The 17,699-nt window shown below is 41.6% G+C and overlaps 1 protein-coding gene across 1 annotated transcript in view; it reads right to left on the reverse strand.

Moving 5' to 3' along the window:
• Positions 1–17,699, reverse strand: part of Msn (moesin) — a 94,145-nt gene that overhangs the window by 25,558 nt on the left and 50,888 nt on the right. Inside the window, exons 2-3 of the mRNA XM_048336825.1 lie at positions 13,941–14,024; positions 465–560 (exon numbers count right to left, since the gene is read on the reverse strand). Coding sequence (XP_048192782.1) covers positions 465–560; positions 13,941–14,024 — 180 coding nt within the window. The remainder of the gene's footprint in view (positions 1–464; positions 561–13,940; positions 14,025–17,699) is intronic.

The following is a 17,699-nucleotide window of genomic DNA, read 5'->3' on the forward strand; positions in this document are numbered from 1 at the left end:
GTAAAGGTGGTGTACAGAGGGGTTATAGTTATATAAATCACATAAAAAGTACATTTCTTTTTGCTATGTATCTGTTTTAAACAAATATTGCCCTTGACTTTAAAAAGAGAAAGGGACACCAATCCCCTTTTTTATATTTTGCCATGCTTAGGACTACACCCAGAGCTCTGAACATGTTAGGGTCATGCTCTACCATTGAGCTACATCCCCAGCCTACTAATGCTCTGTTGGGGAATCACTAATATATTTGACCTAAAATAAGTCTTGGTCAAAAGTCAAAGTGGAGAGAGACCAAGATCTTTGCCATGGCTGAGTCCTCTCCTCTTCTTCTGATGGTGACAAATAGATAACCCAACGACAATCAAAGCCTTAAGTATCCCAGATTTATTACCTAGTGCATTAGCCACTGAGCTCATTTTGCTGGGAGAAAGAATTCTAAACCCAACAAAGGAATAACCAGTTACCTTCTTATTGAGTTTCAGCCAAGTGGAGAAACCTTTAGTGTCCTGGTACTGCAGACCAAAGAACCAAACTTCCCGCAGGCCAATTGTTTTCACCACCTAGAAAAGAACAGCCCCATAAAACACCTGTTGAATATCTACAGTATGCCAGGCATTGAAGGCACAAAGGTAGAATCAACTTGGTCTTTGTCCTTAAAAGGTTTTAAGGGCTCAAGGTCTAGAAGGAAAACACACCTGGGTAACACTCAAAAATGTAATGTATAGAATCTAAACTTTCTAAGATGACATGATGATAGAAGGAGACTAGTTGGAAGAGGACAGATCAATGAGAAGGGAGAGGGGAGCAAATGTAATCAAAGTACATTTTCACATGTCACATGCATATATGAAAATGTCATAATGAAACCAAACCTATGATTTTGAACAATTAAGATATGCAGCTGGAGCTGGGTGCTGATGGCTCACGCCTATAATCCTAGCTACTCAGGAGGCTGAGATTTGAGGATTGTAATTCGAAGCCAGCCCAGGTAGGAAAGTCCATGGGACTCTTACCTCCACTAAAACTACCAAAAAAGCTGGAAGTGATGCTGTAGCTCAAGTGGTAGGGTGCTAACCTTGAGCAAAAGAAGCTAATGGACAACAGCCAGGCCCCATACCAGTAGCCCAGAAAAAGATATGCAGCTGCAGCTGGTGACTCACACCTATAACCCTATTTACTCAGGAGGCTGAGGATCTGAGGATTGACTTTTGAAACCAGCCTGGGCAGGAACATTCATGACACTCATATTCAATCAACCAGCAAACAGCTAGAAGTTGAGCTGTGGCTCAAATGGTAAAGCAACAGTCTTGAGTGAAACAGCTAAAAACAGTGTCCAGGCCTTGCGTTCAAGCCCCAGTAAATACACACACACACACACACACACACACACACACACACACACAAGAATGAGAGAGAGAGAGACAGAGAGAGATGCATCAACAGTTGTGCATTGTTTAGGAGCACTGTACCACACCAAGGACTTAGCTCCATCATCTTCATTAATTTTCATAACAACGCTATGATATAATTAGACCCATATTGTAGACAGCAGAAATGAATTTAGAAGTAAAATGATTTGTTAAAGGTTCAGATAGTGAGGGGCAGATTCAGGATTTGAACCTGTTCTGTTTGACTCCAAATCCATTCAGATCCAGTGCTTTTTACCACTGCCTCCCTCCCCCTATAGCACCATGTACTACTTCTACACAGATGAAAGACTTCACATAGACATTATTGCATTGACTCCTATATCCTGGTCTCCTGGGTTACTCCAGTATTTTGTCCTTTATTTTTACATGTTTACTTGCTTATTATAAGGGTTATTATAAGAAGTGGTGCTTTGGCACAAATGGTAGAGCGCTAGCCTTGAGCTGAACTCAGGGACAGCACTCAAGCCCAGAGTTCAAGCCCCACGATGACAAAAAAAAAGGATACAGATTAACAAAAAGAAAGAAAATCTATAAAGGGTAACCAAAGGGGTGCAGAGTGTCTGTGTCCTCCAACCATCTTTCTCCAGGAAAGTCTACATGTTCAGTTTATCTAGAAGCTCCCTGAACGCTGGTCTTTGGGTTTTCACAAAAGAATTATTATATGGGAATAATTGATTACATTATATATCACTGATATAATCAAGTCAGCTTCAGCTTTTCTTTATTTTCCTTTATCTTTAGGAACTGGGAGTAAATGTTAGGTGCTCAAGGTTCACACCTATAACCCTATATACTCTGGAGGCTGAGATCTGAGGATTTTAGTTCCAATCCAGTTCAGGCAGACAAATCTGAGACATTTTTATGTCCAATTAACCACCAAAAAAAAAAGCTGGAAATGAAGTTGTGGCTCAAGTGGTATAGAATCAGTCGTGAGTGAAAAGCTAAGGAGCAGGGAATCAGGTCTCAGCATGGGAGGGAGGAAGGGAAGGAGAGAGGGAAGGAAGGAAGGAAGGAAGGAAGGAAGGAAGGAAGGAAGGAAGGAAGGAAGGAAGGAAGGAAGGAAGGAAAAAGAGAATGAAAGAAAAAAATGAGAGAGTGAATGAAAGAAAGAGAAAAAAGAAAGGAAGAAAGGAAGGAGAAGGGAAGGGAAGGGGAGGGAAGGGGAGGGAAGGAAGGAAGGAAGGGAGGAAGGGAGGGAGGGAGGGAGGGAGGGAGGGAGGGAGGAAGGAAGGAAGGGAGGAAGGAAGGGAGGAAGGAAGGAGAAATGAAAGGGAAAGGAAAAGAAAAGGAAAAGGAAAGGAAGGAAAGAAATTGAGAGCAATGCCTATGCCCTTAAGGCTCAACCTCATTTATGATACACCAAGCATGGGCATTTTGGAAGACAAAGCAAGCTCAGTGAGAAGCATAAATTTCAAACTATGCTGTTCTTGGGTGCTGAGAAGATTGTGCTGGCCCCTGTCAGATACCAGATATGATTCCCCTTACTACTCTCAGGTTAATGGTGAAAACAGAGTGAAGTAGCTGAGGGGCCTCTTGGTTCCCTGGGCCTCCTGGCTAAGCAGAGGGCAGGGAAGGGAGCCCTGCCAGGAAAAAAAAAAACAACAGATGGGGTCTGTTCTCCAGTTTCTGACATTAGCATGTTAATGGTAAGGCTGTCAGCTCCACCCCAGCATGCCCACCACTGGGGGAGGGGGGTAACAGCAGTAAACTGAGCCACATCCTAATGAAGTTAGGGACATCAAGCACTCTTCTCTTTTATTTTTTTCAGAGAAGGAGATGGAAATGGAGGTGTTGGGGAGGTCAGTAGGGAATCTAAGAGATATAACCAGATAGAAGCAATGAAGGACTAAGAATTGTTTATGCCCTTCTGTGCGAGCAAATTTACATTTCCACTACTTATATTTTCCCTATTTATATTCACTCACACACACACAAACACACACACACACACACACACACACACACATCCCTCCATTACTGTCACGAAGTTTCTACTACATATTCAAAGCCCAGTCCCACAGTTGCAGCCAGTGCTTCAGAATCCCAAATAAGTATGAGCTCCTGGGAATGTGGCTTAGTGGTACAGTGCTTGCCTGCGTGCATGAAGCCTTGGGTTCCATCCCTCAGTACCACATAAACAGAAAAGCCCGGAAGTGGTTCTGTGGCTCAAGTGGTTAGGCGCTAGCCTTGAGCAAAAGAAGCTCAGAGACAGTGCCCAGGCCTTAAGTTCAAGCCCCAAGACTGGCAAAAAATAAAAAGAAATATGAGCTTCTATGTGGAAGACATTGAACACAAAACCACCCTATAAGATACAGGTGAGGAAACTGTGGCTTAGAGGGAATGCCTGCCAAACAACACAGAAACATGAGTCCTGATGAGTCTGACTCCACAGCCTGCATCTCTGGCATCTGTCTCTTAATGCCAAAGTTTCACAGGACCTCAGGGTCTCAGGGTTCTTAAGTTAACTAGCTGACTTGTCTCTAGTTTGGCCCATATACCCTAACTATACACTGAACATGGACCACCTCTGCATTCGTTATGGTTTTTTAATTTTCCACAGGCAACAAGCCATGTCCCTAAGGTATCAACCCTTTCTCTTCATAGCTTGATGTCAGACATCAAGAAATCTGAGCACAAGTCTCCAACTGAATGTGTGCTCTTAAGGCAATATATTTCCCTTCCTGAGTCTCAGCTTTCCCATCTATCCAATTTGGTTGTATGTTTTAAATAATATCTCTCAATTTATTTCATTCCACTAATTACACTGAAATTTGAGGGGCAAATTGCTTAGACATACAATCTCATTTCCTATCAACCTCTTGCAAACTTGAGTAATTAAGAACATGTTTAGGAGTGAGCATGCTGGCTCATGTCTATAGTACTAGCTACTTGGGAGATGGAGATCAGGAGGATTATGCTTTGAGGACAGATAGCCTGGGCAAAAATTTAGCAAGACTCCAAAGCCTGACAATGGTGTCTCATGCTACATGGGTGGCATAGGTAGACGGATTGTAGTCTGAGGCTGGACCATCCAAAACTATGAACCCAAAAGACCCTATCTGAAAAATAACTAAAGCAAAAAAGAGCTGGAAGCATGACTCAAGTGGTAGAGTACAAGGGAAAGCTATGACTGAAAGGACAGGTCCCGGCCATCCCAGAGGACCATGCAGAGATAATCACAGACAGGAGAAGAAGGTTCATAAGGAGGTTTATTAGTGGGTCCATAGTTCCCACAGGAGAGGGAGCTACATGGCATCTGTAACTTATCCAGGTGGCAGCTTCTCTCTCTGAGGGTAAAGGGGAAGTAGTTAGGTAGTGAGTAGGAGTGGCTCATTAGGTATGGGCGGATCTGGGGGCTAGTGGGAGGAGCTGAGGACCTGAGGCTAGGGAAATGCTAACAATGACTTCAAACCTGAGCACTATTTCCCCACATACAACATGTTTAAAAAGATAAATGGGGCAAGGAATGATGGTGGTGAGAAATGGTGAGGGAATGTCAAAGACTAAGGACTAGGTAAGACCCTTATTCTAAATTAACCAACAAGAGCTGCCAGTGAACTGTAAATGGAGAACTGTGAATGCTTATACTGAAGTGTGATAATGGCTTTTCATATAGGCTAGATGGACAGATATAGGTGAGTTTTTTAAGCTCTTGTGGTAGATCTAAGGTAAAGCTTAACAGTTGTACTTATTTTCCATGGGGTAGCAGAAGAATAGTGTATTCAGAAGCAATTGGTAGGAAGGAAATGCCAATAAAGAATCTAGTCTTGAGAGAAAGCAAGTCCCATGTAAATACAGAATGAAGATAAGTTGAACCAACAGACCTAGGATTCTAGGAGCTGCCGAAGGAACAGAACTGGAAAAGCAGTAACTGTCCTTTGCTTGTACCAACAGACCAGTTGAAGAATCTGAGAAATCCCAGGGCTGAAGGGAAGTAAGGCAGGTGTAGATTGTACAGTAAGGCCTGGAGGACCCAGGAATAAGTCCCTTAGTCTCTTGTTGCACCATACTGGCCGTTTCACAGACGATGAATGGGTAGAGAGAGGACCATGCAGACTCATGCAGTTCTGGGATCCAGAGTCCCTCTGAAAAGTTAGAAAAATCAATAGCTACAGCAATATCAAAGGAAATATGTAAGAATCAGTGGGGAATTTTGATGTCTCTGGACATGGTCTTTGTGTTTGTGTGTGTGTATGTGTGTGTGAACAAACAGAAATTGAAGCATAAATTTTCCACTGCCCTAGGTTCTAGGGCTTGGAGAGATAAGTAGTGTCTCTCAGCCTGTGCTGAAGTTCCAAAGTGAAGAAGTTAAAATTGAAATGGAAAAGAATGAAGGGCGCAAGAGATGCTCCTTGGCCACAAGTTATAAGGAAATCTCCCGTTAAGGTTCATGGGGTACAGAGAACCATATGATCGGACATTATTTCCAATTCTTCGAATTTGGAAATAATACCAAATTTTGCTCACTGCAAGCTCTGATTTGCACTCCAGAGGAAAAGAAACTCTCCTTCACAAGGTAGAGAAAAATACCTAGCTCCTTGTTCCAGGAACAGTCTCTATGATTACAGAGGACCTTATCATTTCACTGTTGAGAAACACCTCCATCCTTTAAGAAAAATAAATTGTATGCGTTCCATTTTGGATCCAGAAAACCAGATATTCTGACCTAAGCTAGTATTTTGCAAGGCTGCCATAGAAGAAATCCTTAAGCAGCAGAAAATAAGGAATAAAAATACTCAGGGGTCTGGAGGGGGTTGTGAGAGGAAGATGTAAAATGGAAAGATAGATAGCTGCAAGCTAGGCAGAATTTCTTTGGAGCCCCAGGTTTTTAGTCTTAGTCATTTGTGTGAATTTTATATCCTATTCCTTAAATAATGATTTTTAAATAATTATAAGACATGTACTAAATCACTTTTATCCCATAGCTTTATGTCATCCTTAGATCCACATATTCCTAGAGGTACTAGGGACTTCAGTTTGTAAAGCACTGACTGGCTTAAGAAAACTAAAACCATTGGGCACTGGTTGCTCTCACCTGTCATCCTAGCTACTGAGGAGGCTGAGATCTAAAAATCAAAGTTCAAAGCCAGCCTGGGCAGGAAAGTCTATGAGACTCTTATCTCCAAATTAACCACTAAAAGGCCAGAAGTAGAGCTGTGGCTCAAGTGGTAGAGCACCAGCCTTGAGCATAAAAGCTAAGGGGCAGTACCCAGGCCCTGAGTTCGAGCCTGAGTTCTGGCATAAAAAAAGCAAAAAGTAAAAAAAGAAGAAAAAAAGAAACAGAAGCCTGTGAATTCTCACAAATCTCCAAAAGTCACATAAAGTAGAAAACTGAAATCCAGTGGATAGAAAAAAATCTATCTTGAGAAGATCCATTTGCCTCTCTTTTGCTTGTGCAGACTGCCTACGCTGAGGGCTGAGTAAAGTGGAGAGGGGTGGAGTCTCAAGTCATTTCCGGAACTGAGAGCCTCTCTCTTTGTATACCCCATGCATCTAACTGAGTAAACAAAACACTGACAGCATCAGCCACTTGAGAAGCCCAGAGAAGAATCAAGAGGCAAGGCTGGAGCCACTAGAGAAGAGTCATAGGAAAAATTATGTACAAAACTACGTCAATGCCTAAGCACTTGAGGCCCATAGAGATCCTATTATAGGATTGGCAGTAGAGGCATCAGCAACCCACCTGAAAGCAAATCAGTATACAATGAGAAAACCCCAAGAGGGGCTACATCTCTCCTTAACAGTGCCAGTGTCCCCCACAGAGCAATAGCCCCAAACACATGAAGTTAGGTTTTTAGTTTGGGGAGCAGGCAAGGGGATGGGGTAGATTCAGAGAGAACATAAAATTCATCATTGACAGAAGACAGAAAAGACTGGAAATGCTACCTTCCCTGGTTCAAGCCCCAAACATACTACTTCCTGTAGCTCTGTGATCTTGAGCAGAACCCACTCCCTCTTCTAAGCCTCAGTTCCCACTCTGTTAAAATAGGAAGACTTATAACTATAACAATGCATGTTAATACTTTTTAGATTGAAAACAGAAGAAATGAGAGGGCTGTTTTCTGAGTGCTGGTGGTGCTTGCCTGTAATCCTATCTACTGAGGAGGCAGAGATCTGAGTATCAATGTCAGTCCAGGCATAAAAGTCCTTGCGACTCATCTCTAATTAATTAACCACAAAAAGCTAGAAGTGAAACTGTGGCTCAAGTGGTAGAGCACTAGCCCTGAGCAAAAAGGCTGAGGAATAGTGTCTAGGTCTAGGGGAAAGAAAGGGAGAAGGGGGGAGAGATGGGGGAGGAAGGAGAGAAGGAAGGAAGGAAGGAAAGAAGGAAGGAAGGAAGGAGGGAGGGAGCAAGTGAGGGAGGGAGGGAGGGAGGGAGGGAAGGAGGGAGAAAGGAAGGAAGGAAGGAAGGAAGGAAGGAAGGAAGGAAGGAAGGAAGGAAGGAAGGAGAGAGAAAGGTTGCTGTCCTTACTGCAAAGTCCATAAGTCCTAACTATTTTACTAAGCCAAACATTTTTCTGTGATTTCATGATTTCCTCCAATGAACTCCCATTGTAATTGCCCCCTACATATTTGGTCAGTAAGAAAGACCAACATTACAATGTTTGCTATGAACCAGGCAGTTTATTTCAGGATTAAAAACAAAATCTCTGAGATCTTAATATGATTACCATCTTACTGAGACAATTTCTAAGATGCTAAATGATCCATCCAAGGTCACCAACAAAGTAGTAGGGCAGAATTAGAACTCAGAGCTGACTCCAAATCCTAGGCTCTATGCTCCACTCCATGTAATATTAGCCTTAAGAATATTTCTTTCCTTCTTTGTGGGAGGAATGCTGTGTGTATTTATCTATGCTTCTATAGGTAAAGAAATTCCAATTCATAAGGGCAGAGATGGTGTTTTCTAGGGCTAGTGAACAGTTAGTGAGGCAGTAGATAGATGAATGAATGTATGTACTGAGATCCCATGTCTGACTGAAAGCTCAAAGACAAGAGAGGGCAGGTAGAAACAGACTACATAACCAGGCAATGGGTTTTCAAAAATGCTACTCACAGTGGCGACATTGCCCCCTAGTGGCAATTTGGTAATCCAAGATGAAGGTGAAGAAATCAAAACCTAAATTCTGTGGCGAGGTGGACACAGAATTCCCGTAGCAAAACGTGCTGTCTCTTTTTCCTGGCAGTGAGCATATTCACAAGAAACTGAGGTAAACTGAGGGGGAAATTCAGGACCCCACTACCACTTCCCACCAGGCCCTGAGCCTCGTTAAGCTATGGGTTTCCATTGTTACCAGTTATTTATCACTTGTGCCAAATTCTTCTCCAGTCTGTTTCCCCTCTGGTCATAGACCAGATGACTGCTGGGTTCCAGGATGGCCTCAGCTTAAGCCTCTCCAGTCTGTTTCCCCTCTGGTCATAGACCAGATGACTGCTGGGTTCCAGGGTGGCCTCAGCTTAAGTCAATTTCTCCCAAGGAGTACACCTCCTTCCTTCCAGGCTCTGGCTCCCATGAAGACGGCCTCCTTGAATGATGGGTCTGAAGGGCCAGGCACAGTGGATTTCCTCCCTATGTCTCATCAAATTAGACAGAGGGAAGAGCTCACATCCTCCAACTGCCTATGAACACAGACCTCTGTGGATTCCCATCCTTAAGGACCTCCCCTCAGAATGAAGAATGGAGCAGATGCTCCATTCTTTGTCTCAAGCTCAAATATTTTTTCCTGTAACTTTCATGTTTGAGGTCACAGTACTGCCCTTTCTGACCTCACAGAAACTGACTGTGCCTCCTCCTTTCCAGAACAGCTCCTCAGAAGCCTTCTCTGATACTTCTCCAAGCTGTAACATCTTCACTGATCCCAAGCAGTGTTGTGCTGTGTGGGAAGGAAGGTTATGTTTGCTCCATCAAAGCTGTGTTGGAAATTCTGTATCGCAGCTTACTAACTATACGACCCAAGGTAATTTCTCTCACCTCTCAGAGGTGGAATCATTGTGAGAATTAAATCACACAGTCATATGTGTCACCTCACCCATCATTTCTTTTTTTGGTACAATAGTATGGCTTGAACTCGGGGCCTTGTGCTCTCACTTGTCTTTTTTCACTCAAGGTTGGTGTTCTACTTGAGCCACAGCTCTACTTCTGACTTTTTGCTGAATAATTAGACATAAGAGTCTCATGGACTTTTCTGATGGGACTCACTTTGAAACATGATCCTTGGATCTCAGCCTCCTTAGTAGCAAGGATTAAAGGCATAAATCACAGGTACCCAGCTTACCTACCCACCATTTTATGTGGTGGCATAGTAACACTTCGAGTCTACTTTCTACAACTTTCAAAAAATACATCATTTAGTATAGTTGCCACATCATCCAACAGATCTCTAAAACTTAGTCTTCTTTATATCCTTTGAACATCATTCTAACCTCCACCCACTCATAGTCCAAGCTGCGGTACCACCACTATTTAACATTTTTTAGATTCTACATATAAGTGAGACTGTGCAGTATTTGTCTTTCTGTACCTGGCTTATTTAAACTTAACCTGAGGCCTTCAAGGTTTATGCATATTGTTATAAACAGCAGGATTTCCTTCTTTTGATGGTGGAATAGTATCTCATTGTGTATACAATACATTTTTATCCATTCATCTCAGGTTAACTTTGTATCTTAACAATTGTGAATACTTCTGCAATGACTATGGGACTGCAGCTATCAACTTAACATACTTGTTTTGTTTCCTTTAGTCATATAGCCAGTTAGGTCCATTTAGTCATTCCATAATATGTACGTATTTCCATATACCATGTTATGCATGGTAAACATGCATAAACTTGTGCTAGTGGCTCACATTGATAACCCTAGCTATTCAGGAGGCTGAGCTATAGGGATCTACGTTCAAAGCCAGCCCTGGCAGGAAACATGGAATTTGTGACTAAAACTGAACAAAAGTGGTGAAAAAAACTGGAAAATTCTCAACTTGCCCTTGGAAAGAATTCTAAAAGTAAGTTTTAAAGTAAGCTCAAGACAAAACTATAAGGATGTGACCATGCAGCTATTTGCTAAAGACATTATTTTGTTTGCAGGAGACTAATAAGGATATGAGAAAGCCATATTCTAGTCTTCAAGAATATATAAAAGATGGGTGGCATAGTGCACTATGCTTGAGCAAACAGAGCTCAGGGAGAGCACCTAGGCCCTGAGTTCAAGCCCTGCAACCGGCCAAAAAAGAAAAAAAAAGATGATTGACAGTATCTCACACCTATAATCCTAGCTACGCAGGAGGCTGAGATCTGAGGATCATGGTTCAAAGCCAGCCTGCACAGGAAAGAAGTCCATAATACTCCTATCACCAACTAACAACCAAAAAGCAGGAAGTAGATAGAGCTGTGACTCAAGTGGTAGAGTGCGAGTCTTGAGAGCAAAAAAGCTTGGGGACAGTGCCTAGGTCCTGAGTTCAAGCCCCAGAACCATCACAAAAATGAACAAAGAAAAAAAATCAGCATAGCTGTCTGGCCAGGACTCCCTACCATCTGGGCTTCCCTCAAAACCACACCCATATTACATAAGGCAAACCTACACTAACAAAGAATGACCAGGCCATGTGGCTTTTCAGAGTTAATAAACATCTTTGTTCAAGGATTTTTCTGCCCTAGGCTGTAAATCATGCTCTCCTCACCCTCAGCAGCTATCCCCCTCCAATGCTAAAAGACAAAGCTCCCAGTGTTAAAGGCTAGGATGGCGTCATTTCAGTTGGGAGGGGGAGGAGGAGGGGGTAGAATCAGAGCTTCAGGAAAGAGTCTAAGAAATGCGTGAAGGCTCCTCCAGCTCCCTAGACTACAAAATCTATCCTGGTAGATATCCTAGCCTCTTAAGCCTCAACCCAAAATGATACTATAGCCAAAATAAAGGTCTACCATCAGCTTAGGTATCATATGTCTCAGAGAAAGCTAGGATCCTATCCAGGAAGGGAAGTCCCTCTGCCAGTTGCAAGTCCCCTCCTATACATGCCAACTCAAATGAGGCATTTCCCTTTTTTTAACAGGAGAGAGTTGTATGAAATCCATACAGTGGGAATAGAAATGGGAGAGAAGTGCCAGAGAAAAACTTTTTGCGATATATCCAAATTTGAGAGATCGAACACTATACTGATGACAAAATTAAGGAAGGTCAGAAGAGGAGAAATATTTACACAAAGTAATGTAGGGAGTTAGGGACAGAGTTAGGATTCCTGACTTTCTATCCAGTGTAGTCTTTTCTGATTCACTGATCTGTTCCTTTAAAAGCTCTCCAACATAAAAGCCTGCATGCAAAGGGAAATTGCAAAACTTAATATAACCAAGATATATTCAGTCATTCCTGACTAGCACTGTAATTACTGTCTGCACATTACTTTAATTGTAATGTGTGTTTAAAAATTCCTGACTAATTTGTATTTTCACAGATTTTAAGTATCACTGATTTCCTACACCATTCAAAACAAAAACCCCAAACAAACTCCAAGAAGTTCCAGCTAAATCCAAAGTAAGGCAGTCTGAGGATCATAAGCTATAGTTCATGAATGAGACAAGAAGCTCTCATTTATTACATTTCTACTACATCCTGGATGCTTTACGTAACACTTCCTTCTCTGCTTATATTTTTATTGCCTTTCTTAATTATTTCTAATTTACCTTTTAGATTTCAGGCAACTTTATATGCCAGTGTAACCAGTTTTAAGGGAAGAGGAAACAAACAATCTAACAGACTTCTATGGGGTTTTGTGTGCTGGGTTTTGAACTCAGGGTCCTCATGTTTCCTTGTTCATAGCTGGTGCTATACCATTTGACCAATAGCTCCAGTCCAATATTTTGTTGATTAGAGATAGAGTCTCACAGACTTTTTCCTCTGTGTGCTTGTCCTAGGGCTTGAACTTGCGGGGGGGCCTGGGTGTTGTCCCTGAACTTCTTTTGCTCATAGCTAGTGGTCTATCACTTGAGCCATAGCTCCATTTCACAGGGAGTTATGACAGCAAAAATCTTGTCACAGTAATCAGCATAAGTGAGCCTTGGGAAAACCTATCCTGTCCTTCTCACCTCATTCTCTGTCCCTTTGTCTTTCCTCTCACCAAACAGAATATTCACAGGGATAGAAAGAGCCCATTTGAATACAACCTCCTTCTTTCCTCTTTTCTTCATCCAACCTTGAGGAAGTTGTCATACAGTGGAGAGACTCAGAAAACAAAGAGAAAGGAAAGTGAGACCGCTTGGAAAATCTGTTAAGGTTATAAGTAACCATAACATCTTGGATAAGTCAAATCCCCAACCTCACCAAAGGTTGGTTGGGAAATAAAGTGGTTCCTGGTGTCAGATCCCCAGCCCCTGGAAATAGGAGTCCCATTTTTATTTTTTTGCTTCTGTAAAGATGGTCACAGGTGGCCTATTCCCTGGGGCCCTGGAAAGTTTTTCAATGCCAAGTTTCTATAGCTCTTACCTGGTTATTATAGCACACAGCACATCCTTTCAGAGTGAAAGAATACCTTTTGAGTTGGATAAAGGAATGACCACTAAACTGATTGAGAGTAAGAACTATATCCATTTCCATGGCAGACCAAGAGGAGATTAAGTACTGCTCTCCATACATCATCTCTAGTGTTATCCTAAGTCCCAATAGCCCTTTATCTCTCTTTTTTGGAGACAGTCCTGAGGCTAGAACTCAAGGCCTGAGCACTGTTCCTTGAGCTTTTATGCTCAAGGCTGATGCTGTACTAGAGCCACAGGTCCACTTCTGGTTAGTTTTCCTGACTTTCCTATCCAGGCTGGCTTCCAACACTGACCCTCAGATCTCAGCCTCCTGAGTAGCTAGGATTACAAGTGTGAGACATCCAACATTTTTTACTAGCATCAATTAGTGATACAAGTCCATATATGATAATAGTACACCTTGGTCAGATTCACCCTGTCTCTCTCTGATTCCTTCCCCAACCCATTTTGACAAGTGTATTGCCTATGTTCTATCAAAAGAAAAAAAGTGCTGTGGGAGCAGTATAAGGTTCAAATCTCAGCCAGAAAACAGCTGGGAGCAATTAGCTTCTGAATCTCATCATTAAAATGGAGAAAGAAAGAACTGATTGACATAGTTCATGCCAGTAATCCCTGAATTTTGGAGAGAAGTATGAATTTAGAGTCAATCTGGGCTACAAGGGAGACCCTGACAACTAACCAACTAATCAATTAATTCATAAGCACATGAATGAATAGATAAGTAGGTAGAGATCACTTATATCTCTCAGAGAACCTAGCACAGAATCATACTTCTCTTTTTTGTTTGGGATCAAGGATAGGATTAATTAGGGTCATGGGCACATGCCAAAGTTAAACTTTGACTCCTTTTTCATTAAGGCTGGAGTTCATCTTGATTTTGACCTTCCTTTGAGAATCAAGCAGGAAATGAAATTCTCTAACAAGAGGTAGACTTGTGATGAATCCTATACTGAGAAGAGAAGGTCACTTAAGAAAAACAAAGTTCTCTTACCTGGTCAAACAGCTGCTTGCCAGTGGTGTTAGGCTGGATGGCAAACTCCAGCTCTGCATCCATGGTGGTCACACGCACACTGATCTAGGATAAGATCAACAAGGTGCATTAGTTGTCGGGCTCTGTGCTCAACAGAGGTTGGGACAAATGTCTCTGATATCTCTGTTCAACTACAGAGGAAGTTGGATGTTAAGAAACTGAGCAACTTGGGATATGGGTAGGAAGAAGGAGATATATTCATACAACTAAGTCATCACCCAGTCCCTGTTTCCTTACTGAAGACAAAAAACAGACACAGAACAATGCATATCAAGGAGCAAACAAGAATGCAAACTATCCTACTACCATGAAGAAGAACATGTTGCATATAATGCTTCCCAGAAGTCCTCCCCACTCCCATAAATCAGACCCTCCTACTCCACACAATATTTTCACCTGTGGTCTACAGTGTGGATTATCTATAGCACTGGAAAATAATTGCAGAGATAAGTTAAGGGCAGGATACAAAAACAACAACACTGGGAATGGGAACTGCTGGTTTATGGCTGTATTCATAACTACTGAGTAAGCTGAGATTTGAGGCTGGAAAGTCTGTGAGACTCTTAGATCCAGTTAACTACTAAAAAGGCAAAAATACAGCTGTGGCTCAAACTCAAGAATGACGTCCGTGAGTGAAAAAGCTAAAGGACAGTACCCAGGCCCTGAGTTCAAGCCCAGTACCAAACCTCCACGCACACATACACAAAACCCACTGGCTGCCAAGTTAGCACTTTTTGAGTGCTTTAAGCTATAACCTTCACTAATTAGTATCCCTTTCCTGAGCCTAAGTTTTTCTCATCTGGGAAGAGTTGCAGAGGGGGCAGTTAGTTAGAAGATGATCTCTAAGGACCATTCCAGTGATGATGTCTCTGGTTTTAATATATTGCTTTGCATTGTTAACATTTCCTGTATTTATGTCTCATTGGCCTTCCTATGCACAAGAGAGGAAGGAGGGCCTCAGCAGAATTAGATGTGGGCAACATGCAGGGGACACCAAGGCCAAGTTTGTAGAGGGACAAGGGGACAGAAACACGTCTAAACCAGCCACCATATGTCATGGGGCACTAGAAAGCATAGCTACTACCTTATCAAAGATTTCTTACACAGGTCAATGATAGCAAAATTTCATTATTAGAGGGGTTTCCCTTTGGCTAAAACCTTGGCAGTGATGGCCATAACAATAAGAATGACAATAAACAGTAGTTTGGGGGTATCTAGATTTAATACTCTCAAGATATTTTGTTCAAAGTATTATGTTTATAATAGGAATGGACAAGTAGATACTTGCCTAAAGTCAAACTGCTAATAAGTAAGGATTTGAATCCAGGTCTAGGTCCACAAACTTCATAATTTAAGCCAATATTTATATTTCCTGATACACAGTACAACAAATTGTATGAGAAGTGTACCCACTGCCTTACATATGAAACTGTAACCCCTCTGTATATCACTTTGACAATAAATAATTATTTAAAAAAAAAGAAAATAAACTGGGCATCAGTTGATTACACCTGGAATCCTAGTTCCTCACAAAGTTGAGATCTGAGATTCAAAGCTACCTTGAACAAAAGTATCTAATTCTTTTTAAAAAATTATTTATTTGTTGTCAGTGATGTACAGAGGGGTTACAGTTTCAAATAAAAGGCAGTGAGTACATTTCTTATCAAACTTGTTACCTCCTCCCTTGTTTTTCTCCCACTACTCCCCCTCCCCATTTTCCTCCCAATCCCAGAGATTCTTAACTGATTAACCAGCAAAAAGCCAGAGGTGGGGGTGTGGCTCAAGTAGTAGAATGAAGGTCTTTAGTGAAAAAAGCTAAGTAAGAGCTAAGTAAAAGCTAAGGTTCAAGCTTCAAGTACCATGATGCCTCCACCCCTCCCGCTTAGAAAAGGAACACTAAATTTTAATGGCCAGATAATTTCACTTCAGTCACCTATATAGGACCGACAAGACTGCATATTATATAGTCATATAAAATATTTAGGAAGAATGAGGGACGAGGTAACAAACAGTACAAGAAATGTATCCAATGCCTAACGTATGAAACTGTAACCTCTCTGTACATCAGTTTGATAATAAAAATTTGAAAAAAAATATTTAGGAAGACTACTACGTGCTCAAAGAAAATACCTGAATAATACTAAGGAGAAACAGCAATATGAATATATGAATTCAACTTGGTAAAATATATCCATAAAGATGTTTGGAATCATGTTCATGTATAATTCCTGCTTGGCTTTTGAGTAGTGATCTTTAAATTTAAATCAGTCAATCAATCTAACATATGTCTTCTAGGACGCTGACTACTGAAGATGTTGAAGGAAAGACCAAAATGTAGAATTATCAAAGATGTGAAATGCCCAGGGAATGGGCAAGCCATTAATTGTTACCAGTGTTTGAACCTCTGGGTCTTTCCTGAGCACAGGGGTCAGGTAGCAGAGAAGAAGTGTCCATGCAGCCATTTTGCCATCTAAACAATTCTAATGAACAACAGACCCGGGGAACTATTTTGTAAATAAATCTCACCAGGGATCCAGGGAGGAAATCTATTTCAGGATTGACAATAGCACAGGAAAAGCCCTGAAAGCAAGAACAAGTAAGTCAAGTGCCTCACGGGAATAAGGCAAGGTTAGCCACCTTGACTTGGTGTTACTCTAGGCTTCCTGCCCATCCAGTAACCCTTGTGGAAATGGGCTATCCATGGGAATGGGGCCCAGCCAGGCTAGAAACTTGGGAAGCCACAATGCTATACTCAGCTTCAACTCGCCCTTAAGGTAAAACAGAGGTGACCTCAAAGCAGCAATGGCTGAAGGGACAGGGGGGAATAGGATGGTTTAATTTTGCCTAAAGTTTGTGTCTCAGAACAAGATCTCCAAGCTGGGTGCCAGTGGCTCATACCTGTAATCCTAGGTACTCAAGAGGCTGAGATCTGAGGATCAACGTTCAAAGCTGGCCCAGGCAGAAAAAGTCTGTGAGACTCTTAACTCCAATTAATCACCAAAATAAACCAGAAATGGAGCTGTGGCTCAAGTGGTATAGGCCAGCCTTGAGTGAAAAAGAGACATCACCCAGACCCTTGGTTCAAGTCCCAGTACTGATTTACACACACACACACACACACACACACACACACACACACACACACCCCTCAAATATCCAAGAACTGATGACTACTCAGAAAATTCTGGATATATGAGCAGATACCAAGCAATGGAAAATAAGAGACTCAAGGAATGGGGATGTAGCTCAAGGACACATTGCTGGCCTAACATGTGCACAGCCATAGATTTAATCCCCAACACCACAAAAAGTCACCAATACAATTAAAATGCTAATGCAATAGCTCTTAGCAGGAAAAAACTGTACATATTCAGTACAGATATCATTTTCCCCAAAATATTTTTTCAATCCAGCTGGTTGAATCATGTATGCTAAGCCCATGTATATAGATATCATATATATATATATATATATATATATATATAAATAAAATTTTCAATCCAAGTTAATAGATCTTTCCCCTTTCAAATCTGATCCACTGTCCTCAAGGAGTTTCAAGGATTTCAGGTTACATTTATTCAAACTACCTAATGTTGATGGAACATAATGCTTAAGAAACTATGGTTAGAATAGAGCTGTAGAAGCATTCATTGACCACAAGGCACTTACTAAATAAATAACAAATAGACACTGAAAAGTGCTATAGCAAACATGAGAAAC

The sequence above is a fragment of the Perognathus longimembris genome, chromosome 28 (assembly GCF_023159225.1).
Source record: "Perognathus longimembris pacificus isolate PPM17 chromosome 28, ASM2315922v1, whole genome shotgun sequence".
Lineage (NCBI taxonomy): Eukaryota > Metazoa > Chordata > Mammalia > Rodentia > Heteromyidae > Perognathus > Perognathus longimembris.